At 40.3% G+C, this 27,944-nt stretch overlaps 1 protein-coding gene across 6 annotated transcripts in view; it reads right to left on the bottom strand.

Annotated features, from left to right (window-relative positions):
* Positions 1-25,199, bottom strand: part of PRP39-2 (Tetratricopeptide repeat (TPR)-like superfamily protein) — a 101,265-nt gene extending 76,066 nt beyond the window's left edge. For 3 of the 6 annotated variants that reach the window (XR_016083608.1, XM_010249126.3, XM_010249127.3), the window contains exons 1-3: positions 25,027-25,198; positions 24,767-24,870; positions 24,288-24,517 (exon numbers count right to left, since the gene is read on the bottom strand). Coding sequence is in view for 5 of the 6 variants with exons in the window: in XM_010249126.3 (XP_010247428.1) it covers positions 24,288-24,517; positions 24,767-24,870; positions 25,027-25,066 (374 nt within the window). In the remaining variant the exon portion in view is untranslated. Of the gene's footprint in view, positions 1-9,916; positions 10,000-24,287; positions 24,518-24,766; positions 24,871-25,026 lie in introns of those variants that run through there. The other 3 variants (XM_010249128.3, XM_088899935.1, XM_088899936.1) reach the window with 3 other exon arrangements.
* Between the last annotated feature and the right edge of the window lie 2,745 nt (positions 25,200-27,944).

The raw sequence follows: 27,944 nt of genomic DNA, 5'->3' as shown, positions 1-27,944 counted from the left end.
CTTTTGCTTAATCCTCTTCCTAACCATTGCCCTAAGCATTCAACCACATTTGTTGGGAAAACCCAGCTGTATTCAAATAATGATAGAAAAAAGTTCCAAAATTTTCTAGTTTCCTCATAGTGAAGTAGGATGTGGTTGGTAGATTCCCTAACTTTAAGGCAGAAACAACAGACATGAGGAGATAGATAAGACCTTCCATGGTTCTTTTTCTGAAGGAGGTCATAAGTGTTGATTTTCTTTAAGTTGGCCTCCCACACAAAAAAACAGACCCTGGAAGGGATATGAGCACACCTAATTCTCTTGTAGGGGTACTGATCAGTAGTTTGTTCTTCCCTAACTAAAGACTTGAAGCAAGATTTGGTTGAAAACTTACCAAATGGATGAAGGGTCCACACACGAAGGTCAGGGGAATTTTGGGAGAGGTATACCTCTCTCAAGGTGTGCAAGAAGCTAGTGATTTCACTATGTGAACCGAATTGAGAGCAAGAAGAAAACAGATTTAGGGTGTCAATAATAGTCGACCCCCACCCCCAAAGAGTCTCTTTTATATTAAAGAGATAAAGGATATGTGCAGTTACAAGAATGCCCTTATAGGGCTGAAAGATAAAAAGAACAAATAAAATAATAAGAATATGATATGGTACAACAAGGACTACTCTAATAATGCACATCAAGATATATCTTCACACTCCCCCTCAAACTGATGCGTAGACATCAGTATCAGTTTGCCCACAAGAATGAGATATCGACTTTTAGTCATGGCCTTGGGGAAGATGTCGGCAATCTACATGTGAGAGGCTACATGAGGAAGAGATATAGAGCCTGTAACAAGAAGGTCTCTAATAAAGTGACAATCCACCTCGATATGTTTAGTCCTCTCATGAAAGACTGGATTAGATGCGATCTTGATAGCGCTGGTGTTGCCGGCATACAGAGGGATAGAAATAGGAAGAGAAATACCAAGATCCATGAAAAGGGACTTCAGCTAAACAATCTCGCTACATGCAAAAGACATAGCTCTATACTCAGCTTCAATAGAAGACTTAAGAGACAGTTTGTTGTTTCTTGCACTTCCAGGAGATGAGAGAGTTACCCATGAAGATGCACCACCCACTAGTGGATTGGCAAGTGTCAGCGCAACCAGCCCAATCAGCATTAGAATAAACCCTCAACTGTATGGATGATGAGGAAGAGAAAAACAGTCCCTAAGAGGTTGTGTCTCTAACATAATGGATGATGCGGCGAACAACAGTCATATGAGGTTGCCGCGGGGTAGAGACAAATTGACTGACGACCTGAACAGCATGTGAAATATCAGGCATGTTCATAGTAAGATAGATCAAAGAGCCAACAAGCTGACGGTACAAGGTAGCATTAGGAAGGATGAGGCCTTCGGATTTAGATAGCTTGACATTCAGCTCTAGGGGGGTATCAACATGTTTCTCATAAGTGATTCCAACTAATTTAACGAGATCGAAGGCGTATTTTTGTTGACAAATAAAATACCCTCGACTACTATGATGAACCTCCAAACCCAAGAAGTAAGAGGACCCAGGTCCTTCATGTGAAATGAGTTATGAAGTAAGGACTTCAGCTCACAAATGCCATCATGATCATCCCCAGTTAGAAGCATGTTGTCAACATACAATAGGAGGATAGTGATACCCTGGGTTCTTCTCTTAACAAAGAGGGAGTAGTCAGAGGAACTCTGATTATACCCAGCTGCAACAAGCCCTAGGTGCTTGCTTCAGACCATATAGAGACTTCTTTAGGCGACAGACACGTGAAGGATCACTGCAATATCCAGGCAGAGGTTTCATGTAGACTGTCTCCTTTAGTTCTCCATGAAGAAAAGCATTCTTCACATCTAATTGGTAAATAGTCCAAGAATAAACAGTAGATATGGCCATAAGAGTCTGAACTGTGGTGATCTTAGCAAATGGGGCAAATGTTTCTTCATAATCAATCCCATATTCCTAATTGTATCCTTGGGCAACTAACCGGGCCTTATATCGATCAAGGGAACCATCTGACTTCAATTTGATCGTATAGACCCAACGGCTTCCAACAATAGAAGCATCTGGAGGAGCTGGCACAAGATCCCAAGTGTCACTCTCATGGAGGGCTTGAATTTCAGCATCCATGGCTTCTTTCCACTGAGAACTTCTAATGGCTTGTTGATAAGATCTAGGGATACCTGTGGAAGAAAGTACAACAGAAAAGGAACTATGGTTTGAAGGAAACCCATAGCAGTTAGGGGGTCGAGAAATACGAGTAGAACGATGAAGTGGAATAACTGAACTACTATCTAAAATAGGAGGATCTTGGGTCAAGTATCACTTACAGAGGTTATCGGAGATGGATGCTCTAGACCGGGTGGAAAGGGGGTTATAGGCACAGGAGCCAGGACACGTAGTCGCTTGCGGGTGGAGACAAGAAAATCTCTCTCAGTTGAGCAAGTAGTAGTGTCATCTGAATCAAAGTCCTGCAAAACAGAGATGGAAGGAGCAGACAATCTAGGAACCCCAGCAAAGAAGGAGATATGTTCAAGAAACACAATATTTCGGGAAATCTGAATACGACGAATAGTAGGATCATAGCACAAAAATCCTTTGTGGTCAGGACTATATCCCACAAAGGCACACATAGCAGACTGAGCAGTTAATTTAGATCATTTATAAACAGAAAGATGAACAAAACAAAGACAACAAAAACATGAAGGCTAGAGAAATCTGGGGGAACACCAAAAAGTTTTTGGAAGGGAGAAATGTTGCCTAGAACAGTGGAGGGAAGAAAATTAATCAAATACACGATTGTACTAGCTGCTTCTACCCAAAGCGAAATTGGAGTATGAGACTCCTGTAGTAGTGTCCGCACAACACTGAGAATATGTCCATTCTTCCGTTCAGCCACACCATTCTGTTGTGGAGTGTTTGGGCAGCTGCGCTGAGACTGAATTCCATAACTCCTCAAGTATGCCAGGAAGTCTCCATCTCTATATTCTCCCATTGAATTTGAGCGGAGGATAGTCGCATTGCACTTGAATTGATTTTGCACCATAGTATGAAACAATTTAAATGCACCAAAGACTTCTGATTTGTGCCACAGAAAATAAATCCAAATATATCTGGTACAATCATCTATAAATAATACGAAATATTTGTATCCCAATCATGAAGTAATAGAAGCAAACCAAACATCACTATATTATCTCAAAAGGTTTAGTGGCATGTTCAGATGTATGAAGAAATGGTAAAACATGACTTTTACTCAAACAACACGTAGTGCAAGAAACATCAAAAATATGAACAGAAAGAATTTTATTCTTAATCAAACCAGAGTCAAAACAAAAATTTTAATTTTTGGGAATATGGATAACCCAATCGTTTATGCCTTAAATCCCAAACATTATTTTCTATAACTCAACAGAGAATCAGAAAAAGAAGAACTAAGTAAAGCTGAGGATGCCCCTGATTGAGATTTCTTGAACTCCAACACAAACAGACGGCCCAGCCCACGCCCCTTCCTTTTCACCTTCCCATTGTACCGGTCCTGTATCAAGCAACCATCATGAGAAAAGGTGAGAACATTTCCTTCATCAACAAGTTGGCCAACAGAAATCAGATTAGTACTAAGGTTCGGTACTAAGAGGATTTTGGAGAGAGGGAAGGATCTGGTTGGTGACAGTTGAAGGGACAGATCATTGCTACCAATGGTGTCTAACTTTTCACCATTGGCAGTAATATGTTTATGGTGAGTTTCAATGGAAGGATTTGGGTGATTGAGGTAGGCTCCTATCATATGGTTGGTGGCGCTTGAATCTATAATCCAAGCATGTGAAGGGGAAGAACAATATGTAGAGAACTTACCAGACAAGCCAATAGCAGAGAAAGCAGAGGAAATAGCAGAAGATACCAATTGCCGAACCTTTTTTTCATCCATGACACTTGTTGAATCACCTTTCACTGAAGAATCACCCTTGGTGGATACAGTGTCTGTTGCTTGTCCATCTGTTGCCTAATAGGCCCGAGGTTGAGTCTTTTTCTAAGAACCCTTAGCTGGTCGGACTGGACAATCAGGAATGATGTGACCATGTAGCTTGCAATAGGTACACACATTATTCTTCTTACAGTGAGATGCAATGTATCCAAAACCCTTACACTCGTAACACTGGGTTTTGGAGAACTCCTTGGAGGTTGGATTCTTACCCCCATCAGCAACAAAGGTTGTTTCAGCCCCAACTTCATCCATCTTCCCATCAAATCCAGCTGCAGTGAGAAGTCTAGTCTCTTCCCAAAGAAATTCCCCTAAAACAGAATCCATATCTGGAAGTGTTCCCCTACTTAGAATGTTGGACCTGATTATCTCATATTCAGGTCTAAGTCTCATCAAGAACTAAGTCACCTTTCTCTTCTCAAAGTGTTTCTGAAGATATTTCACACACTCTACTGGATCCGAGGGTTCAATGTGAACAATCTCATATTCAGTCCATAAATCAAGAAAACCAGAATAATATTTTTGCATCCTCCTATCTCCTTGGTTGTAAGAAAATATCTGATACTATTTAGATACGTTGGACTGTTGATAAACTTTTTCCAGATACAAGTACATCTCATAGGTTGTTTTCATTCTCTTCATAGGTACAGATATATGATAATCAATAGAACTCAAAATCCAAGAAACAAGCTTACCATTATCCAACTTCCATTGTTGTAAAGCCTTGGCCTCGGCCTTAGCTGGTTTAGTGACCGTTCCATTCAAATATCCTTCTAAACCTTTCCCTTCAACATAAAAGTCAAAATGGAACTTCCACATCCCATAGTTTTGTCCATTCATCTTCATAGGAATGATGTCACCTCTGTCTGAAGCCATTGCAGCAAGAAAGTAGCACAAAATAGGGTTCGGTTGAAGTTTAAAAGAACTACACTGAAGTAAAACTTGATAAAAAATGAGTGAAATAAGCTGTAATCAATCCAAGAGAGTCAAAAACTAAGAAAGAAGCCCCTTACTTTCACCGGAGATTGTTCAAGATCCAATAGAAAAAGAAAACTGAACATAGTCTAGAAAAGGAAAGTTTGGGCGCAGCCGCCTAGAAGAAAAGTCCAGATCTCTCTCAAAACTTCACGGATCTTTGTAAAAATTTTAGAGTATGTTGAGAAGGGCTAGGTGACAACTCCTTTCAAATCTTGCTGCAAACAGATGCCAAACGAGAGAGATCCAATAAAATCTCTCTCTTTGGATGCACAGAAAATAGAAAAGTGGTTCCTGGAAAGATCAAAACAATCCAAGACCAATCGGCAAAGATGTAAGCTCTCAATAGATTAAGAAAACAAGGTGGATCAGAGAGAAAGAAGATCAAAGGGCACCTTGCTTTAATACCATGTGAACCGAATTGAGAGCAAGAAGAAAACAAATTTAGGGGTGCCAAGAATAATCGACCCCCACCCCTAAAGAGTCTCTTTTATATTAAAGAGATAAAGAATATGTATAGTTACAAGAATGCCCTTATAGGGCTGAAAGATAAAAATAACAAAAAAAATAATAAGAATATGATATTGTACAACAACGACTACTCTAATAGTGTACATCAAGAGATATCTTCACACACTAAGTTCCAGGTCCCTTAGAGGTCTCCTAAGAGTTAGATTCCAATTGAAATAAGGGGGTAGGGGGTAAAACCTGGGATATGAAAGCTTCTTGGTTTAAGGTAAGGCTGAATAGGCAAGGGAAGGAGTTGGCTATGGTAGAGTCACCCCACCAAAGGTCAGTCCAAAACTTAATTTTATCGCCCTTTCCCACCTTATATCTGATAAAGGAGATGAAAGAATTGTAAGTCGAGATTATACCTTTCCAAGGGTGGGTGTCTTTGGCCCGATTCAAGTGAAGCTTGCTATCCCAACCGTTGGTGTGCTTCCCATATTTGCTAGTAATTATAGCAGTCCAAAGCACACTTGGTTCTAGAGGGAATTGCCACAACCATTTATTGAGAAGAGTTGTGTTTCTTTCTTTCAATTGGCCTACTCCCAATCCACCACCCTCCTTTGGTTTGCTAACCTGAGACCACTTCACAAGATGAGAGCCCCTTTCCCCACCTCCTTCCCAAATAAAGTTTCTCTGAAGCTTTTCTAACTGAATGGCTATCTTGTTAGGCAAGCGGAAGATAGAAAGGTAGTAGGTGGGAAGGTTTGCCAAAAATGCTCTAACGAAAGTGAGCCTCCCCCCTTTGGACAGGTAGTTTCTTTTCCATGTGGCTAACTTCTTCTCACATTTTTCTAGAATTGGTTCCCAAAAAATTTGATTTCTCGAATTCTCTCCAAGAGGCATCCCCAGAAAGGAGAAGGGGAGATTCTCTACTTTACATCCCAAGATGTCTATAAAAGTATTCAAGGAGTGTGCATCGGCTAGATTTAGTCCAACAATATTGCTCTTAGAAAAGTTTAATAGTCCAGAAATCCATTCAAAACATGTGAGGACCCTTTTCAAATTTGACACAAATTCTTCATCAACCTCTAGAAAAAGGATAGTGTCATCAGCAAATTGGAGATGAGATATCTGGGTGGCTTCCCATTTGACTTCAATACCTCTCAATAGTCCTAGAGAGATAGCCTTATTCACCAATTGGCTAAAAATTTCTGTGACTAGAGTAAAAAGCTATGGCAAAATATAGAGGGAGAGAGAAAAGAGAATTTTCTTTATTGATCATAAAAACATGTTGAGCATACAACTTAAATAAGAAAAGATAGGAAAGGCAGACCCCTAGAATATCTCGCAATCAGGGATTGACTATATCTTTTCCTTAATCCTAGGATATGACTTTCCTAAAATTATTCAAATCTAATCCTTCCTAAATTTATTCAAATCTCTTAATCAATCAAATCCTATCTTTCTTACTTTACCGACACTCCCCCTCAAGTTGGTGCAAAGATATCTATCATGCCCAACTTGCAAACTTGAAGCTCAAATGGCTGTCTCAACAAGCCCTTAGTCAAGACATCTGCAACTTGCTGCATGGTTGACACAAACGGAGTGCAACTTATTCCTTCTTCAAGCTTCTCCTTTATAAAGTGTCTGTCAATCTCAACATGTTTAGTCCTGTCATGTAGAACCAGATTATGAGCAATGCTAATAACTGCCTTGTTATCACAATACAATTTCATAGGAAAACTCACTAGTCTCTTAAGATCCGCTAGAACCCTCTTTAGCCAAAGAACCTCACACACTCCTTGAGCCATTGATCTGAATTCAGCCTCAGCACTACTTCTAGCAACTACACTTTGCTTCTTGCTTCTCCAAGTAACTAAATTGCCCCAAAGAAATGTGCAGTACCCCGAAGTTGACCTTCTATCAGTAATCAAACCTACCCAATCCGCATTTGTATACACCTCAACCCCTCTCTTCTCATTTTTCTTGAAGAAGAGTCATTTTCCTGGTGTGCCTTTTAGATACTTAAGTATTCGATACACAGCTTCAAGATGTTCTTCGTACGGGGAGTGCATAAATTGACTCACCATGCTCACAGCGAAGGCAATATCAGGACGTGTATGTGACAAGTAAATCAATCTTCCAACTAGACTTTGGTATCTACCCGTATCTACTGGAACCCCATCTTTAACTTCTCCAAGCTTAGCATTAACTTCTATCGGAGTGTCTAAAGCTTTGCAACCACTCATTCTAGTTTCTTTCAAGAGATCTAGAATATACTTTCGTTGCGAAACCACAATGCCCTTCTTCGATCTTGCCACTTCCATTCCAAGGAAGTACCTTAGCTGGCCTAAGTCTTTAATCTCGAACTCCTTGGCTAAGCTCTGCTTCAGTCTGTTCATCTCTTCAATATCATCTCCAGTCAAGATTATGTCATCAACGTAGACAATCAGAACCGAAACCTTGTCTTTGGTGGATCTCTTTGTGAAAAGAATATGATTAGATTGTCCTTGACTATATCCTTGACTTTTAACGAACCTTGTGAATCTTTCAAACTAGGCTCTGGGAGACTGTTTAAGTCCATATAGGGACTTTTTTAGCTTGCATACCTTAGTTCCAAACTTCTCAGTGAAACTAGGTGGAGGCTCCATATATACTTCTTCCTCCAAGTCTCCATTCAAAAAGGCATTCTTCACATCCAGCTGATTCAGTGGCCAGTCAAGATTAGCTGCAACAGATAAGAGTACTCGAACTGTATTTAGCTTCGCTACTGGAGAAAAGGTCTCAGAGTAGTCCACTCCATATGTCTGAATAAAGCCTTTAGCTACTAGGCGAGCCTTGTATCTCTCCAACGATCCATCTGAGTTGTACTTCAGAGTAAACACCCATTTACAACCAACAACTGTCTTTCCATCCGACAGATCCACTTTCTCCCAAGTAGCATTCTTTTCCAAAGCTCTCATAAATAGCTTCTTTCCACTTAGGAACATTTAGAGCCTCCTAGATACTGTTAGGAATGGATACACTAGACACTTGTGAAATAAAGGCACAATATGGAGGTGAAATATTTTTGTAAGATACAAAATTTGACAGAGGATGTTTTGTACAAGACCTAACACCTTTCCTAAGAGCAATGGGAAGATCAAGCTGACTAGAAGAATCAGAATTACCTGGAGGAATATTTTCAGGAATCTTTTAAGAATTATCATCAATTTCATGATCCAACCTCTGATCAGATTTTTGTTGATGCCGTGGAATAGTGCCTCTCCTTTTCTATGCTAGATATTCCCTTGAATATACAAGGCCTTTATACTGTTTCGCACGCATCTCTGTTGTTTCAGCTTTTTCATTTTGAGATGGCATTACCAAAGGTTGTTCATTGGTAGACTCAACATTTTCAATATTTAATTCATTTGTTTCCACTAATTTTGTATTTTCTGCTTCACTTTCTTTCAGTGAACGGTTGTGAGGAACATCATTATGGACAAATTCAAACATTAAATCAGAACTATCTAAAAAACCATCTTTACTAGTGTTACTCTCCCCCTAAAGATGGGAGTTGTTGTAGTACGAGGTTCCTTCAAAGAAGGTGACATTCATAAACACAAACATCTTTTTCAAAACTGGATCAAAGCATTTGTAACCTCTCTGATTAGTGGGATAGCCTACAAAAATACATTTATGTGCTTTTGGATCAAGTTTTGAACGTTTGGGATCATGGTTATGAACAAAGGCCACACTTCCAAAAAATTTTAAGGGAATGTTTGTCACTAGCCGAGAGTTTGGAAAACAGTCAATGAAAACCTGTATGGGTGTTTTAAAATCCAAAATTCGTGTAGGAAGTCTGTTAATCAAATAAGTGGCTGTTAAAACGGCTTCTCCCCAAAGATACTTAGGAACCTTAGTTTTAAAACTTAGAGTTCTAACAACTTCAAGGAGATGTTTGTTTTTCCTTTTAGCCACCCCATTTTGTTGAGGTGTATTATTACACGAACTTTGGTGTATAATTCCTTTCTCAGCAAAAAAATTCCCTAACACATTGTTAAAAAATTCATTTCCATTATCACTTCGAAAAATTTTAATCTGAGTCTGAAATTGTGTTTGAACCATGTTGTAGAAATTTTTAAACACAGTTTCAGCATCATATTTCTCTTTTAAAAGGAAAACCCAAGTGACCCTAGTATGATCATCAATAAAAGTAATGAACCAATGTTTTCCAGAAAGAGTTGTCACTCTAGAAGGACCCCAAACATCACTGTGAATCATGGTAAATGGTTTTGATTTTTTATATGGTTGAGATGGAAAAACAACACGATGATGTTTTGCTAATTCACAAGATTCACACTGAAAAACTGAATGATTTTTATTCATGAATAACTTGGAAAATAGATGCTTTAAATATTGAAAGCTAGGATGTCCTAATCGATAATGTCATAACAAAATTTCACTGTCACTAGAAACAGAGATAGAACTGAAACAAGTATGTCGGTCTTGCCTTCCAAAGGTTGATCCTTTATTAAAGAGGTAGAGGCCACCATCCTGTTTAGCACCCCCAATCATCTCCCCCGAGGTTAAATCCTGAAATTCACAACGAGAAGACCAAAAATTAACTCGACAATATGATCAAGGGTTAGTTTACTGACAGACAAGAGATTGTATGATAAGTTAGGAACATGCAAAACATCTTTAAGGTTTAGAGAAGGGCAAATAGACACTGTTCCTTTCCCAGCAACAGTAGCAAAGGAACCATCTGCAATTTTAACATTTTGATTCCCTACAAAGGGTGTATATGAAGAAAAGAATTGCGAAGTGCCGGTCATATGATCAGTGGCACCTGAATCTAATATCCAGGAACCATTAGATTTGGTACAAGCAATGACTGCAGTGAAAAAATTACCTGACTGAGCTAGAGAATAGGATGGGTTAGAATTTCCTAACAATTGAGATTGAAACATTTTATATAAGTGCTCTATTTGTTCCTTTGTGAAAGGAAGAGACTATGAGGATGATTGCTGCCCTAGATCCAAATTGCTTATTTGAAACGCGCGGACACCTCCCCATGACTTGTTGTCACTACCTGAATTTTTCTTCCAACCCGCCGGTTTCCCGTGCAGCTTCCAGCAGTTTCCCGAGTATGCCATGGCTTTCTACAATGATCACACCAAGGCCTCTGCTTTCCTCCTCGTCTATCTCCTTCTAAGTCTGCACCTCGGGCCACAAGAGCGGACCCTTCATTCTCTGTTTTTGTTTCACTAACATTCTTCAACATCACTTGCCGCCGTGCTTCTTCTCTACGCACTTCTGAAAAAACTTCTCTTATAGTCGACAAGGGCTTTCGCCCTAAGATACGTCCCCGAACCTCATCGAGTTCTTTATTCAAACCAGCCAAGAAAACAAATACCCGACCTCTTTCTATCTTCTTTTTGTACCGAGCACTATCACTCGGACTTTCCCATTCTTCTTCTTCAAATAAATCCAACTCCTGCCAAACAACCATCATCTCATTATAATAAGTTGTTACTTCACGTTCACCTTGTTGCATCTTTCACATTCGGGCATTCAGTTCGAACAGTTGTGAATGATTGTCCAAATCTGAATAGGTTTACCTAACAGCTTCCCACACATCGCGAGCCGTCGGCAGGAACATGAATGGTTTTCCAACCATCAGATCCATGGAGTTAATCAACCAGGCGGTAACCATCGAATTTCCAGAACGCCACTGCCTGTACTTTGGATCATCAGTGGCTGGCGGTTTCACTTTGCCGTTCAAATAGTCGAGTTTCCCTTTGTCGTCGATCACCAACCGCACAGACTGAGACCACTCAAGATAATTTTTTCCATTCAATTTGTGAATGGTAATTTGAAGAGAATTCTCAGAAAGAGAAATAGCCGCTGACTGAATACCACACTACTGGTAGCATCCGAAGAGGCTGAACCAGAGCCAACCATGGCGGCCTTAAAATTTATGATCGAACCCTAAAGCTCTGATACCATGTGGCGAAATATAGAGGGAGAGAGAAAAGAGAATTTTCTTTATTGATCATAAAAACATGTTGAGCATACAACTTAAATAAGAAAAGATAGGAAAGGCAGACCCCTAGAATCTCTCGCAATCAGGGATTGACTAAATCTTTCCCTTAATCCTAGGATATGACTTTCCTAAAATTATTCAAATCTAATCCTTCCTAAATTTATTCAAATCTCTTAATCAATCAAATCCTATCTTTCTTACTTAACCGACAAAAGCAATGGGGAGAGGGGACAGCCTTGTCTTAGGCCTCTGCTAGCGTTAAAATATCCTTTTGGTTGCCCATTAATTAGTACTGAGAACCAGGTGGAGCTTATACATCCCTCAACCCACTAAATCCACTTTTTTCCAAACCCCATTAATCTCATTGTTTCCATGAGACACTCCCAGTCTACTTTGTCGTATGCTTTTTCCAAATCAAGCTTCACAATCACACTTGGTTTGCCATTCAACTTCCTCTCTTCAACGTATTCGTTTGCTATTAGGATGTTGTCAATAATTTGTCGCCCTTTGCGAATGCAAATTGATTCGGGGGGATGATTTCACCTAAAACTTTCTTTAATCTTTCAACTAGAACCTTTGCTAAAATTTTGTATTCACTCCCAATCAAGTTGATAGGTCTAAAATCTTTTGCTTCTAAAGTACCCTTTCTCTTGGGAATCAAGCATATGAAATTAGAGTTATTTCCTTTTTGATAATGGCTGAATGATAGAAATCATTAAATACCTGTATTAAATCTGAACTGATAATGCTCCCTGCAAGATGGCTTTTGCCCAACTTGCCTTGCAAGCTACATACATGTATTTGTCTTTGAACACCTCACGGAACCTGCGAGGTAGATGTGGCTCTGCAAGGCAAAACATTTCACTCTTGCGAGACGAAATTGTTGTAACCTCGCAAGTCCACTCACGAAATTTTTGTAACCTTACATCTTCATGTTTCATAACATATTTAATAAAATTGAGGGACAGAGGGAAAGGATCTGTGATAGAACAAGAATTGGAAGAAATTGATATCTTTCAATTGAGAAAATAGTACATATATATACAGCCTTGTAGATACTAAAAAGGAAGAAAATCATACAGCCTTGCGGATACTAAAAAGGAAGAAAATCATACAGCCTTGTAGATACTAAAATAGGAAGAAAATCAAAGAAAGAATAATTCCTATAATCAAGCTATTCCTAATTGAGCTAATACTACATATTTACAGCCTATAATTACAACCTATAATCTCGTAACAGGATCGAACAGCTCTCTTCCTCTCTTTTCTTCCATTCTCTTCTCTTCTTCCTAAACCTTCTACTGAACTTCTTCTTCTCCCTCCTTTTCTTCTTTCTTCATTCTATTTTCAGATTTACTGCAGGTGTATTTTGCAACTAGATATTGTCACTCTGCGAGGCGGTCTTCCGTGAGGCAGGATTTAATAGTTTAGTGAGGCAACTCTCACAAGGTCAGATTATTGCAGCCTCACAAGGCGACTCGTGAGACTCAACCAATGCTGCCTCACGAAGGAACTCACGAGATTAGAGTATTTTGTCTTCACAAGGCCGAACCAGTTCCATTTTCCCAATGGTTTTCTGTTATGCTGCAAGGCCTTCATTTTGTCATCCACTCTAGGTCTCATTATGTATATTGATTTGGATTTACTTCTTTACCCTTAGATACATACTCATTGTCCTACAGCTAGACCCTCTTGGCCAAAAAGGATTATTTGTAGGGCTATAATTTCAGATAAATCCAGTCTCCGATTTGGTGTTCCAAGTGATGATACCGTTTGTTATAGTGGGCTTTCATCAGTTGCTAGGTCTCAAGAGATGAGCCTTTAGGGAGCAGAGAATATCATCACGTTGGGATAGCTGTTCATCAGCTTCAGCCCTTTCTCATAGGGCAGGATGGGTGGAGGATCTCTTATTTTTTTATCAAGGGTGGAGGATCTCTTCTATATAGGGTATGAAAGGGTGTCATTTCTGTTGATGAATAGTATGTATAATTGTACCAAAACTCAACCCAGGGAAGCCAAAGGACCCACCATCTTAGTTTTTCCAGCAAAGCACCAAAGTTTCCAAGCACTTGTTTTCTGTTTGGTTGTTAGTTTAAGGGTGGTTACTGGTGGCATGCAACAGTCTACTGCCTTGGGCCTTGAAATACTCCAACCAGAATTTACTCATAAATGTAGAGTCCCAGTCAATAAGAATGGATTGGGTGTTGTTGAAGTTTGACCTGCCATAGAATTCTGTCTTGTTCGTTGACTGTAGAGTAAAGTAGACAGCAAGAAGTAGGAGAGGAAAGAAGAAAAGAGAGAAGAGAGAAAAGAGAGAAAGGCTGGTTCGAATTAGGGAAAAAAAGTTCATCCCTTGATTCGGCCAGACCTATTATTATATTATTGACTTATTGAAAAAGACTTGAGTGCCCTTCTTTAAGTAAGAGGCACTCGAACTAACATAACAGTACACATCAGCATTCTCAACAAGTACAAAGACTGAAATACCCCTTCACTAACACCACTAACACTCCCCCTCAAGCTGGTGAGTATATATCATATAATCCCAGCTTGTTACATATGTAGTCCACTCTCCCCCGACTCAAGCCTTTTGTAAACAAGTCTGCCCACTGGTTTCCCGTACTAACATATGCAGTTTCTATCACCCCATTCAGCACCTTCTCTCTCACAAAATGACAGTCAACTTCGATGTGCTTGGTTCTTTCATGAAACACTGGATTGGAAGAGATATGAACCGCTGCCTGATTGTCACAGTAGAGCTTCATTGGAGTACTGATGTCATATCCTATCTCCTGTAGAAGGTTCCTCAGCCACACTAGTTCACAAGCAGTATGTGCCATGGCCCTATATTCCGCTTCTGCACTGCTTCTTGCCACAACTGTTTGCTTCTTACTTTTCCATGTTACCAGGTTACCCCCCAGAAAGGTGCAATAGCCTGTGGTAGATCGTCTATCAGACATAGAACCTGCCCAATCAGCATCGGTGTATCCTTCTACTACCAGTTTTCCACCACTTTTGTACAGCAAACCACGACCAGGAGCTCCTTTCAGATACCTCACAATCCTTAGCACTGCATTCCAATGTGGGACCAAAGGTTTCTGCATGAACTGACTCACCACACTAACCGCAAATGAAATATCTGGCCGAGTAATGGTTAGATAGTTTAGTTTGCCTACAAGTCGTCGGTATCTTCCAGGCTCTTCAAACACTTCACCTATATCACTGCTCAGCCTCGTATTTGTTTCCATAGGTGTCTCAGCCGGTTTAGTACCCAACAATCCTGTTTCTTCCAGTAAATCAAGCACATATTTCCTCTGGCACAAATTAATGCCATGCTTAGATCTTGCTACCTCTATGCCCAAAAAGTATTTCAACTTGCCAAGGTCCTTTGTCTGAAAGTGTTCCTGTAGGAATGCCTTCAATCTGTCAATGCCCATTTTATCATTCCCAGTCACAACGATATCATCCACATACACCACCAATATTATTTTACCTGCCGAAGAGTCAAGACTGAAGACAGAGTGATCAACTTGGCACTGTTTCAGACCAAACTTCTTGACCACCTCACTGAACCTACCAAACCATGCTCGAGGGGACTGTTTAAGTCCATAAATAGCCTTCTTAAGTCTACATACCTTACCATCCTCCCCCTGAGCAACAAACCCAGGTGGTTGCTCCATGTAGACCTCCTCGAGCAAATCCCCATGCAAAAAGGCATTTTTGATATCGAGCTGATGGAGAGGCCAACCAGACATAGCTGCAAGAGAGATGACGACACGAACTGACCCTATCTTAGCAACCGGGGAGAACGTCTCCGTGTAGTCAATGCCATAGGTTTGGGAGTACCCTTTGGCAACCAGCCGCGCCTTCAGGCGCTCAACACGACCATCTGGCAAGTACTTAACACTATACACCCACTTACAACCGACAGCCTGCTTCCCAGGAGGAAGAGCGGTGAGATCCCAAGTGTGATTATGATGCAAAGCAGAGAGCTCTTCTTCCATAGCACGGCACCACTCTGGAGAGGTAAGGGCTTCCTGGACATCCTTAGGAACAACCACGGAGGATAACAAAGATATGAACTGGCGATGGGAAGCGGAGAGGTGGGTAAGTGAAACAAAATTGGAAATAGGGTGAAGGGTGCAAGTACGCTTACCTTTCCGTAAGGCAATAGGAAGATCTAGGTCGGAGGCTGGTGTCGAAGCTGGAGCTGGATCTGTCGACGGTGATGAAGCTGGAGGAGCTGCAGCCGGTACACGTGGGCGATGTGTATACACGTGACGGATGGGTGGACGGTCAACCAATGGTGGCACCGGAGGCAAGGACGTAGGCATGACTGGAACCAAAGGAGGTGGATCAGCCACAGGAAGAGGAAGAGGAGGTGGTGATGTGGGGGAAGCAGCAGCACCGGACCCCACGAAGAACGGAGTAGACTCAAAGAATGTAACATCAGCACATACCAAGGAACGACGAGAACTAGGATGATAACACTTGTACCCTTTCTGAGTTCGGGAATAACCAAGGAAGATACACTTCATGGAACGTGCATCTAACTTGTCAGTCCCGGGACTCAGATTATGAACGAAGCAGACACACCCAAATACCCGAGGAGAAAGCGGAAACGGAGACATGTTGGGGAATAAGACACTAAAAGGAGAACGACCATCAAGGATAGACGTGGGCATCCGATTAATTAAGAAACAAGAGGTGAGCATTGCATCGCTCCAAAAAGTTTTGGGAACATTCATGTGGTGCATGAGGAAGCGTGCCGTTTCTACAAGATGGCGGTTCTTTCTCTCAGCAACCCCATTTTGTTGCGGAGTATAGGTACATGAAGTTTGGTGTATAATGCCATGTTGGTCCAAGTATTCTCGAAAAGATGAAGACAAGTATTCACGACCATTATCAGAACGGAAAATTTTGATGTGAACACCAAATTGATTACGGATCTCAGCATAAAATTTCTGGAAGATGGAAAATAATTCACTTCTTTCTTTCATTAAATAGAGCCACGTCATTCTTGAACAGTCATCAACAAAAATAACAAAATATCGGTATCCATTATATGACATCACTTTATAAGGACCCCAAACATCTGAATGAATTAAAGAAAAAAGACTCGACACACGGTTATCGACCCTAGAACGAAAGGGAACACGATGGTGTTTCCCAAATTGACAAGACTCACAATCTAAAACAGAAAGTTGACTCAATGAAGGGACTAAGGACTGCAACACTTTCAGCGAAGGATGACCAAATCTACAGTGCCACTGGAGAGGAGAAATGGATGACTGAAGAGCCGTTGACGTTCGTCCACCACCATCAAGATAATACAGTCCACCGGCTTCATGCCCTCCACCAATCTTCATCCCCGTCTTGAGATCCTGAAAAACACACATAGAAGGGTAAAAAGTGATGGAGCACTTAAGTGACTTGGTCAGCTTACTAACAGACATAAGATTAAATGGAAGCTTAGGTACATATAAAACAGAGGATAGGGATACAGGGTCTAGGTCAACATTACCAACACCACAGATAGATGACGTGGAGCCATTAGCAAGGGTAACAGATTGTGATGTTGAGCAATGAGTGAGAGATGAAAACACACCTGGAGTTCCCGTCATGTGATCGGAGGCTCCAGAGTCAATAATCCAGGGGTTGGGTGTGGATGCCAAACAAGCCATACCTGAGTGTGCAAAGGAAGCTGTGTTCTGCTGCGACTTGGATTGAACAAACCTCTCATACTCATCACGAGGAACACTCACCATCTCCTTGCCTGGACCATCTGAGGGAGTAGAAGGCATCGGGTCAGCTGACCGTTTCTCCTGTGTAGGGCTGAAACTGGTGTCACTAGTCATGGCATGGTTGGCCCACGTCGAGGGAGGACCATGTAAGTCATAGCAGTAGTTAATGGTATGTCCATCCAAACCACAGTGAGTACACTTCCGTGGACCCGAGCCACGTCCTCTACCACGAGCTCCCCCTGAATCTCTGCCTCCAGTACGACCACCACCACGGATATGTGTAGATCCACCACTACCACTCCTGCCAGGCTGGGTTCCTCGAGTCCCACTTCTGCCACCTCGGCCTCTTGACACTGCAAATGCTGATTTATCGGAGACATTAGAGTCCATAGATCCAATGGAAGCCCTCCGAAGACGAGCAAACACCTCCTCTAAAGATGGAAGAGCAGATCCCCCTAGTATCTGGGCTCGTACTGGTTCATACTCAGACTTCAGCCCCACCAGAAACCGTGTTACATCAAGCTGCTCTCGCTGTTGCTGTTGAACTTTGACATCTGAAGTGAGAGGATGATAGACATTTAACTCATTACGGATATTCCTCACATTGGCATAGTACTCCTCAAGGCTCTGATTTCCCTGTTGCAGATTGAAGTATTCCTGATACAGTTGATATACCCTAGTGGTATTATCCTGACCTGAATACAGTTTCTTGGCATGATCCCACACCTCTTTGGCTGTGTCAAGAAACATGAAGTTCACACTGATTTTGGGTTCCATACTGTTCCACAACCATGTAATGATCTGTGCATCTTCCTGTTCCCAGTCTTCATACTCCTGAGAATTAGCGGGGGGTTTCTCCTCTCTTATATGCTTCACTTTCTTCTTCGCCTTCAGAAAAACCTCTACAGCCTTGGCCCAAGGGACATAATTCTCTCCATTCAGTTTAATGGAGGTCATTTGGACATTCAGGTAGTCAGTAGATATCATGACACTAGGTTTACTATCACTGTTATCTGCCATTGCCGAACTCCCTTAATTCTGAGCACTGAATTAGGAGCACTACACACTGCACACTACACACAGACACTTCATCGAAATCTGCACACTGATTTCAACAGCTGAGAACTGCAACACCACAAACCCTACTCACCGAAGTCTGTACACTGATTTCAGCAGTATTAAATGTTGAAAACTACAACACCACAACCCCTACTCACCGAGGTCTACACACTGATTTCAGCGATATCAAAAGCTGAAAACCACACTTGTAACACCACCAACATTAATCCACAACTATAGGAAGCTTCACCATTAAGTAGACACTATTGCCATTCGAATCACACACAAACCAGAATAAACCCTAGCATAAACCCTAGCATACTGCAATCTGAAAACCCATCATGCGAACTGTACTACACCTCTCATGTATTCCATAACAAAAAAATATATATAAAAAAAACTTTACCTCATCGCCTGAAGGCCAACCATACGAAGGGCTGAGACACCACTGCACCACACGTACCAGCCCTAACTAGGGCTTAGAAACCACAGCAACCAATCACCAACGACACAATCGGAGGCATAGAGACCTCCTAGGGAAGAGGGCGATCACTCCTTTTCAGCCCTTTTCCCAGTCTCCAACTCACAACTGAGAACCCCAAGTGAAACCCTAATTCGAATGCGCAGAAGGCAGAATTCTAGCAAGTCTGATTTGGTGAACCTAGCTCTGATACCATGTTGAAGTTTGACCTGCCATAGAATTCTGTCTTGTTCGTTGACTGTAGAGTAAAGTAGACAGCAAGAAGTAGGAGAGGAAAGAAGAAAAGAGAGAAGAGAGAAAAGAGAGAAAGGCTGGTTCGAATTAGGGAAAAAAAGTTCATCCCTTGATTCGGCCAGACCTATTATTATATTATTGACTTATTGAAAAAGACTTGAGTGCCCTTCTTTAAGTAAGAGGCACTCGAACTAACATAACAGTACACATCAGCATTCTCAACAAGTACAAAGACTGAAATACCCCTTCACTAACACCACTAACAGGTGTCCAATGTAAACATGTCACTTCTTGAATGAAAACCCAGGTCACATGTACTGCTGTATATGGGTAAGATAGGGCAGCAGAGTGACTATATTTGATGAGTCTGTCCACGACCACCATAATAATTGATTTTCCAGAGGAGACTTGTAGCCTGTAATAAAATCCATTCTGACATCATCCCAAACCTTGTCCAGCACCAGTAAGGGATGAAGGAAACCTGCAGGCAATTGAGTGTCTTACTTGTATTGTTGGATCATCATTCTCATGATCGGCCAGTACTAGTGAGAGGCTATGCATTTGTAAGTTATCAAAATGCTGGAGTGGCCCCCTACTGCCGACTCATTAAAGAGCTGGATAAGTTCTGTAAGTAAGGATGATGAGACAGGCAATGATAAATCCTTTTTGTGTAACTGATAAAAAAAAATGATGAGGCAGGCAATACAAGATGACCTTGGAATTTGTAGATGAAACCCAAGTACTTGAGCGAGGAGACCAACTTGGAATTTGAAGCAGACAGAAGTTGGGCTCTGATCTTGGCTTGTATACAATAGAACTGGAGGGTTCATGTGTTTGTAGTACTTAAGAATTGACTAGTTCATTTCATGTTTAACAGTAGATGGGCTTCAGCCCATAAGACAATATGTCTAACCATTTGGGGTAAATTGCATGGAAAGCTTGTCCCAATCACATACAGTGGGGCTCAAACTGCTTAGCCACTAAATACCAAGGATGATATCTGCCCCTTGAAATTCTGAAGGGTGGAGATCCACTGTGAACCAGTTCCTTTGTATTTTAAGTTCAATACCATGGCATATCCCAATACAAGTTATATGGTTTCTATTGGCCACATGTACTGGAAATGATTCAATAGGTTGAACCTTCAGGCCCATTTGGAAAACTATCAGCTCTGTGATAAAATTCAAAGTACTCAATTACTCCAACTATCTGTTAGAATGGAAACCAGGCAGTTCATGAGCATACCTTCCACCCTCATCATTCTCAGTGTTGGCTTGACCATAAGATCTTGCAATGAGATTTCTAGCACCTCATCTCTGTCTTCCGTGCCAACACATTCTTGTTCCGTAGTGTAAACCGAATCTTCTTCATTGTTTTATTCCATTCACAATACAAAGAGTTGTTGCTTGACTTGCTTCTTGCACCTGTGACCAGGAGAGAATTTCTTGTCACCGTTGTAGTAGAGCCCACACTCATGCTAGGCCGGGAGAGAATCTCCATCCAACTAAACTTCTTGAGAGGAAGATTGGAGCTGTTGCGATTGGATTTGTACTCGCTCAGATAAGATTGGACCAGAGGAGACTTGAAGATTGGTTCCTAATGCCGGTGAAATCTTTTAAGCCAATTGGTCTGTTCCTCATGGAGTCAAAGCTAAGCTTGTAGCGACCATGATAGACACCAGCTGCAACACTTCCACTTCAATCCAAATATCTTCCCTGAGTCCTCCCACAAAGCAACCTACTAGTGCCTTCTCAGGCCATCCAAAGACATGTGAGGCCAATTTTTTAAACTCGTTCTAGTATTCTCAGATAGATCCAGTCTATCACAGCTTTAAATGGGCTTCATCAAAGTCTTTATAGCCAGACAGGATAAATCTGGCACACATAGCCTTCACGAAACCAGGCAACATCAAATGAGGACGCAATCTGTGATACCATTGATTAACAAAGTATTTCCTCACCCTCCATGTGAACTGAAGCTACAACTACTCGCTAGTGACCTAGAACCTCATTGTATTCAAAGAACCACTCTGCTCTGAATCCGAGATCGGATTGTCACCTGAGAAGAGAGGGAAGTCCAACTTAGCTGAACATAAATTTCCCATCAGTCACCTATTACTGCCTTGAGCCTTTCTCACTATCCCTTGCTCCCAAGGAATTCAGTTGTTCACATTGAGTTACCATCATTGTTAAAGCCTCCTTGATCTCTGCCAGATCTGCTTACCTCAGGGGCTTCTTCAAGGGAGCCCTTCCTCCTAAACAAGAGAGAGAGAGAGAGAGAGAATTGAGAGGACTGCCTAATTCTTATTCAAACCGCCTTATATAGGCCCATACATAAAAGACACATGATACAAGCATGATATCATAACTAACTTGATCTACGTAACTTTCTAATGTATACATATTTGATGGGTGCCTGGGTGGTCTTGGGCCTTGGGCACTATTCAGTCTTCCTTGTAACCAGAAAGCTGATGGGCTTGGACCCTCTAAACAGGCTAGGTCTTAGAAACATAAAACATTCCAAGGAGCTTGAAATGACAGGACCAATACAAAAAAAACAGCCTGATACTGCCATATTTACTAATGAAGAACAATAGTTACAGATTTGATTTTGAGACTGGTGTCCAGTGTCCTCCAAATGAGCTCTTCTCCAGTCATTCCTATGACCTATCTTTACCTTGGCTAAAAAGTTGGAAAGGCCACTGGTTTGATGCAAGGGCCTAAGCTTCTCTTATCATGTGTCAAAAGGACCAAGGGTCATCAATCCTTGAAGATAGCCAATTGAACACTACCTGGAAGTATCCAATCACATTATCATAACAGTCCATCTCTATCCGCTGAAAAGGCAATTTTAATGCTTCAGGAGGGCAAATAAAGTATATCTTTCCATATTAACAGAAAAACAAGACACACACTGCATCAGTAAGTTACCATGCCTAACAAGTCAAGTTGATGTTGTGTGATAACAGATATGTCTACATCTAATTCTAAAAAATAAAATTTTTATTCTTTATTTATCTTCAAAAAAATTATAAAGGAAAGATTAAGTACCTCTAAGACTTCCCATATACTTGGGAAACATTGTGGCTAGATAATTTGGACATATTTTGTGGATGACAAGTTGACAATCCATATGGTGCTGGTTGGGCACTTCTAAGAAACAGCACCAGAGCAGTATTCAAAACATTCCCAATCCCAAATGCTAACCAAATGTCATTACAAATTTTTAGAATTGAAAGAGAAACAGAAATGGGCCTTTGGGATGTTTATTTTCATTAGATTTCTGTGCTGATTCTATGTGTTTTGCATATTGTATACAGGTTTGGTAGAGAAGTTTCAACAAGTTAACTAGATAATCCAGGAATCTTTAAAATGGAGCACATTCTTTATTTATTTATTTTAGGGTCTAAAAGGGTATGATGTGCTTCCCTCTCTACCCTCTATTAATCAAGAAAGCTTCATCAGCCCTATGATGTGTCCGAACTTAGCCCTTCGCTGTGAATCTCTTCAATTAAGAAAGAAAAAAGGTAAAGCTTTTAAAAGTTAATATCACCTGGTCAAAACTCCAATAAATTGGTGGGATGTAGAGCTGAGGTAAAAAGAAGAGTAAATACAAGGCAAATCCAGAGGACTTCCCATCTGATGGACAGTATGGATTGACCACATCATCTTACAATGTGCAACAATAGGGTTGGTTCTCTGGAGAAGGCATTCTAACTTCTTTCCCTTCCCCTTGTCTGATAAAGAGAGAAGAATTCTAACTGATCCGTTAAGAAAGGCCTTTCTATATAATATGTCATCTTATATTTTTTTTTTTTGATGGATATATGTCATCTTATATTATACCATGCTGTATGATTAGATGCATAATGCTATTTTGTATTATATATAGAAAAACTCAACTTTACACATATATCCCCTATTTGGAAAATGGTGAGACTTTGTCTTTAACCATATGCTATAATGGACTTGTAGAGTTGTACCTTCCTGCCTAGGTAACACAGATTTAAAGTGAAACTGCTCTGGAAAATGAGTACCAATTGTTCAAAGGCCAACACATAATCCTGAATATGCTTCCAATTAACTGGACGATACTTGGAATTGGAACAAGTGGTGGATTTGTTTGGCTTGCTTTCAAACCAGAATTTAAACCTTGTGGAGGAGGATACTTGGAGTTGGAACTGGAATGCAGATGGTAGTTTCTTTGTGAATTCCTTTGCCAAAGTGCTTTCAGTTGGGAAGATTGGAAATTTTCCTGCTGTTAAAATTTGGACCCAGATTTCCCCTTCTAAAGTGAATGTTCTTCTTTGGGCAGTGACTTTGGATAGAGTCCTAACTAAACAGAACCTGACCAGAAGAGGAAATCTAATCGAGAACTTACTTTGTGAATTATGTGGTCAAGCCGAAGAGGATAATAGCCATCCTTTTATCCACTGTCCTGTTTCGGCAGCAGTATGGGATCATTTCCTCCTTTCAGAAGGTTTAGCATGGGTCATGACAAAAAAGATGTCGGACCTGTTATGGAGCTGGAATCTGCAAGGACTTTCTAAGCTGGCTAAAAGTGTATGGTGGGCTATCCCTGCAGCTGTGATCAATTCCATCTGGATGGAAAGAAATAGAAGAATTTTTCAAAACAACGCAAAGGATATAGATTGTCTTATCTCCTGTGCTGTGGGAAAATTAGTATCATGGACTGCAGGGGTTAAAGGACTCCAGCCTCGGGTATTTGGAGCTCAGCTGAGGTCCAGAAGTGTGTTTGAGTTGTAATGTAAGCTGGGAGATTGTTCTCAGCCATCTTGCTCCTTTTCTGGGGCCTCCTTGTATTCTCTGTTTCATTTAAATAAAATAACCTTACCTTCTACAAAAAAAAAAGAAAAAAAAAAAAACTGGAGTATAATCAAGGACCATAAAAAAGAAAACCATCTAATTGGTGGTTTACCTCAGAAAATGTACATAATTCCCAACTTAACTCTATTAAAGCTTAGTCCTAACTATAGTCTACATGGGGTCAGTATCAGTTGCAGAAAAAGTACATGATATTACTTCAAAATCATGTAATTCAAAGTGGAGGTATTTCTAGAATAAGAATCCTCAATTATTTTTGTCATCTAATCTAAAGATAAGATGTTAGATCCAAATAAAGTAACCAATAACGATGTAATGGAAAAGAAATAACTTTTAGCCCTCAAGAGCCACAATCACGGTTACAACTTCTACTTTATGCTGAAAGTATAACTTTCAGTTATTAGTTTTGACCATTTCTGGAATCAATAACTTTATTATAATTATATACCAAATTTTCTTAGCATCTAAATTACCTCCGAACATCAACTGGATCTTCAAATAACAACATACCAAAGCTACAGTATTCAACCCACAGATTAACACAGTAGGTTGCTGACTGCACGGCTCGTTCATAAACCTCAACAGCCTTGTCAATAGTGTTTAACCGTGCCATGTGATTAGCATACTTCTTCCAGTAACCATAGCACAGTGGGTACTCAGACAAGAAGGAGTCATACACTAAAGAGATCTTCCCCATATCATCCTGCAGTGTTTACACAAAACGCATGCATTATACTCCATCCAGCATCCCAATAAACCTCGAAGCAGTACAAATCCACAGATTCATAGTAAATTGAAGCAAACATAGACCAAACAAAAAAGACAACCAGAACAAGGAAACTTCCCAGAATTACAATTTTTTTCTACACAGTGAAGGAATTTTAAACCCAAAATTATTGAAAAGAGAATGTAATGGTTGGACTTGGAAATAATGGAATAACAGATCACTTACAGGTGATGCTTTTTCAATCTCTGCTATGAGTGAAGTCCATGAATCAAAGTCACCTGAGCATTTTGTAATTAAAGCCTCGAGATTCTTGGCCTCGTCAGAACCAACTATATTAAAAGACCAATCGATGACCCATCAGTTAGTCTAACTGATTTGGATTGCAAACGAGCTCTACTCAAAAGTAGGGGAGATTGAAAATATAAATCAAATAAATAAGAGAAAAATCTGAGATAATTGAATTTTGGGGAATGGAGGGAAACCACCTGGCTCGTCGAGATCGTTTGATGGGTCGGATGTATCCATCAATATGTTCTTAATCTGGCCGAGAAGCTGGAGGTGTGGATTTCAGTTATTCAGTTAAGACTTCAGAGTGCGCGGGAACGAAACCCTAACGTGTGAAATGTTGCTTGTCTGGGTGTTTGGACTAAAAAAGCCGTTGGGGGCTTGCCGTCTTGGGATGGGACCTTTTACTTCGGGAATTTGATAGGTAGGGTGGATCTCCATGATGAAGTTTTGTCACCTCAATATACTTACTGTTGGATTAGAATCATCTTAACGAGTTGCAACTCAATCATTGGTTTTTGATTGAGGACTGTAGAAACTCATATACTCCTCCACGAGGTGTTCAGCCGCAGTGGAATCCAGCCGCACACATTGGAAACATTTCGTAGTGGAGATATTCCTAATATGCGGTTGTATGCTATTTGATCAGAGCTTTTATTTGCAGGAGATCCGGAATCTCTTCTTTTCCTCCACGTCTGAGGTGATCATGGGCCGGGCTTAGCATCTGCCCAGCCTGGCCCAGATCCTGGTCCTGAAATACAAGTCCAAGCCTGGGCCGGCTTTGGGCGTATGTTATTGAAGTTTGATTGGTCAAAGTCCGTCCAGCATCATGTTTTTCCTGAGCCCGGGCCGGATTAGAAATGATCACTCCTATGGCTATGCAAATCTAATCCATCCATTTGATATATCTTGAAACTGGGATCAAAATCCACGGATATAAATAGAGCATTTCATGCTAATGCTAGTGCAAATTCATAATAGAATTATGATACATCATCATTCATCAATATAAAAAGGGTTTTTGCCAATTTGTGAGGGGCTATGATTTGAAATACTCTGACCGTCTACAGTTCAAAGTTCAGTGGAAATTTTTGGCTGTCTGTAGAGAAAGCTTTAGATAGCCTGTAAGGCTGTAACATGGACAGCCAAAGTTTCTCTTAGAACGCCCTTTGAGTGGTTATTATCGCTACAATGAGCCCGTAGAGAAAGGTTAAACTCTAGTGGGTGTTCTATAACATGGTTTTATTTTTGAAAACAAAAGAAACTGTCACATGAGCAAAAACATATCTAAAACAAAGGCAGTGTTTGGCACTGATGTCGTTTTCTGAGAAAACGGTGCCACATAGGCACCACATAAGAAAAAGCAATGCTTCAGAAAACGACCTCTTATTTGGTACTGTTTTTCCAAAAAAAAATGTTGCTCCAGACAATGCCTTGAAAATCAGTAAAGTGTGGTCTAAAGAAACACCAAATTCAATGTTTTCTCAGAAAACAACACGTTGCTACTAGCAGTGCAATGATGTGACACCAATGTGGCATCATCTTGAATGATGGATAATATAGACCAATGCTGAAAATGGTTCTACAGCAACGATACCATACAAAACCAGTATTGTTTTCCCAGAAAACAACTTATGTGGCAGCACCATTTCCAAATAAGAGAAAATAGTGCTTACAACTCAGACATACCCAGGGTGTTGTATTCCCAGCACTGATGCCAAACACCTACAAAATTAACCATGCTGTCGTCACCCCCCTTAATAGCTCAGCTCTTGCTGCCTTGAATTGAGATTGATGAAGTTCAAGAAAGTTGGGTAGGAAAAGTAAAAGTCACAACCCAAAAGAGCAACGAATGTTCACTAGGTTGTGTTTGGTACTATTGCCACTTTTACTTGCAAGGTTTTAGGTTGGTCAATACAAATTTTATGATAATATTTTTTTTTCTACCACAAATGATTTAAGTTATCAATACAACATTTGGCACCATTGTTGTTTCTTAAGGAAACATCAAATTTGATGTTTTCACCATAAATGGCAAAACCCAATCCAATGCTTTTTAGTGGAAGTAGTTATCTAGCGTGTGATAATACAATTTCTCAAAAATTTGTACCAACCAACCTAGAATGTTGCAAGTAGAGGTGGCAATGGTACCAAACACAACCTTATCTAGCTAGCTTCTTTCCATGCTTTAGGAGTAGAACCCAAGAATTTAGACATTGGATGACTAAGGTGGCATTTGAAGGTGTTGTTGATCCGCAAAATAGTGGGTTTCAAACCACACCACACCACCATTGATGCGCTTGGTTATGGCGTGGTGTAGTTCCAAACCCATTATCTCATGGTTTCGACCACCCCACGCTCAAAATATCGACCACACTTATATCTTGTGGTTCAAACTACGCCATAGAGACTATAGTCCCATTTACATATTTTAAATATTTTAAATCATAATTAATTAATTTAATTTAATTTTTAATAATTATTATTTCACACGATATCTTTTTTTAAATTAATTGTATTGTATGCAATTAGTAATATTTATCTTTTTAATTTCATTTTTTATGTCTTTACATATTTCTAGGTTAATTTTTTAGTAATTATTTATCATTAGCATTAGTTCTCTTATGCTTGTGTTTTATATTTTTATATTACATTTAGTTTTTTAATCAATATTTTTATCCAAAAAAAAAGCATTACTCTTGATTGATGGCGTAGATCAACTCACATTATGTATATGAGATACATGAAATCAAAATATAGGGTGTGGCTTAAACCACACCACACCATGCAAAATGCTTATGTGGGTGTGGTGTGGTTTAGACTACCAATTTTTGAACACAATATAGAATGCCTATTCTATCATGTCGTGGTGTGCTCTCAACCACACAATAGGTATGCTCCACACCATACTGTAGCAAAATAGGTGTTTTTGTAACGCACATAGGCATTTTAGAGGGTGTGGTGTGGTTTAGGACACACCCTATGTTTTAGTTCCATGTGTTTCATATTAGGGGTGCAGAAGGCCAAGTATCAGCTTGACTAAGGGGGTGCTCTATAATATGGATGAAAAATTGGGTGGTGTATTCTCAACCACACTACATTTATAGTGTGGTTGCAA

Source organism: Nelumbo nucifera, chromosome 3 (genome assembly GCF_055504915.1).
Source record: "Nelumbo nucifera cultivar China Antique chromosome 3, China Antique-T2T, whole genome shotgun sequence".
In the NCBI taxonomy this organism is placed as follows: Eukaryota; Viridiplantae; Streptophyta; class Magnoliopsida; order Proteales; family Nelumbonaceae; genus Nelumbo; species Nelumbo nucifera.
This window is presented reverse-complemented; position numbering and strand designations above follow the sequence as displayed.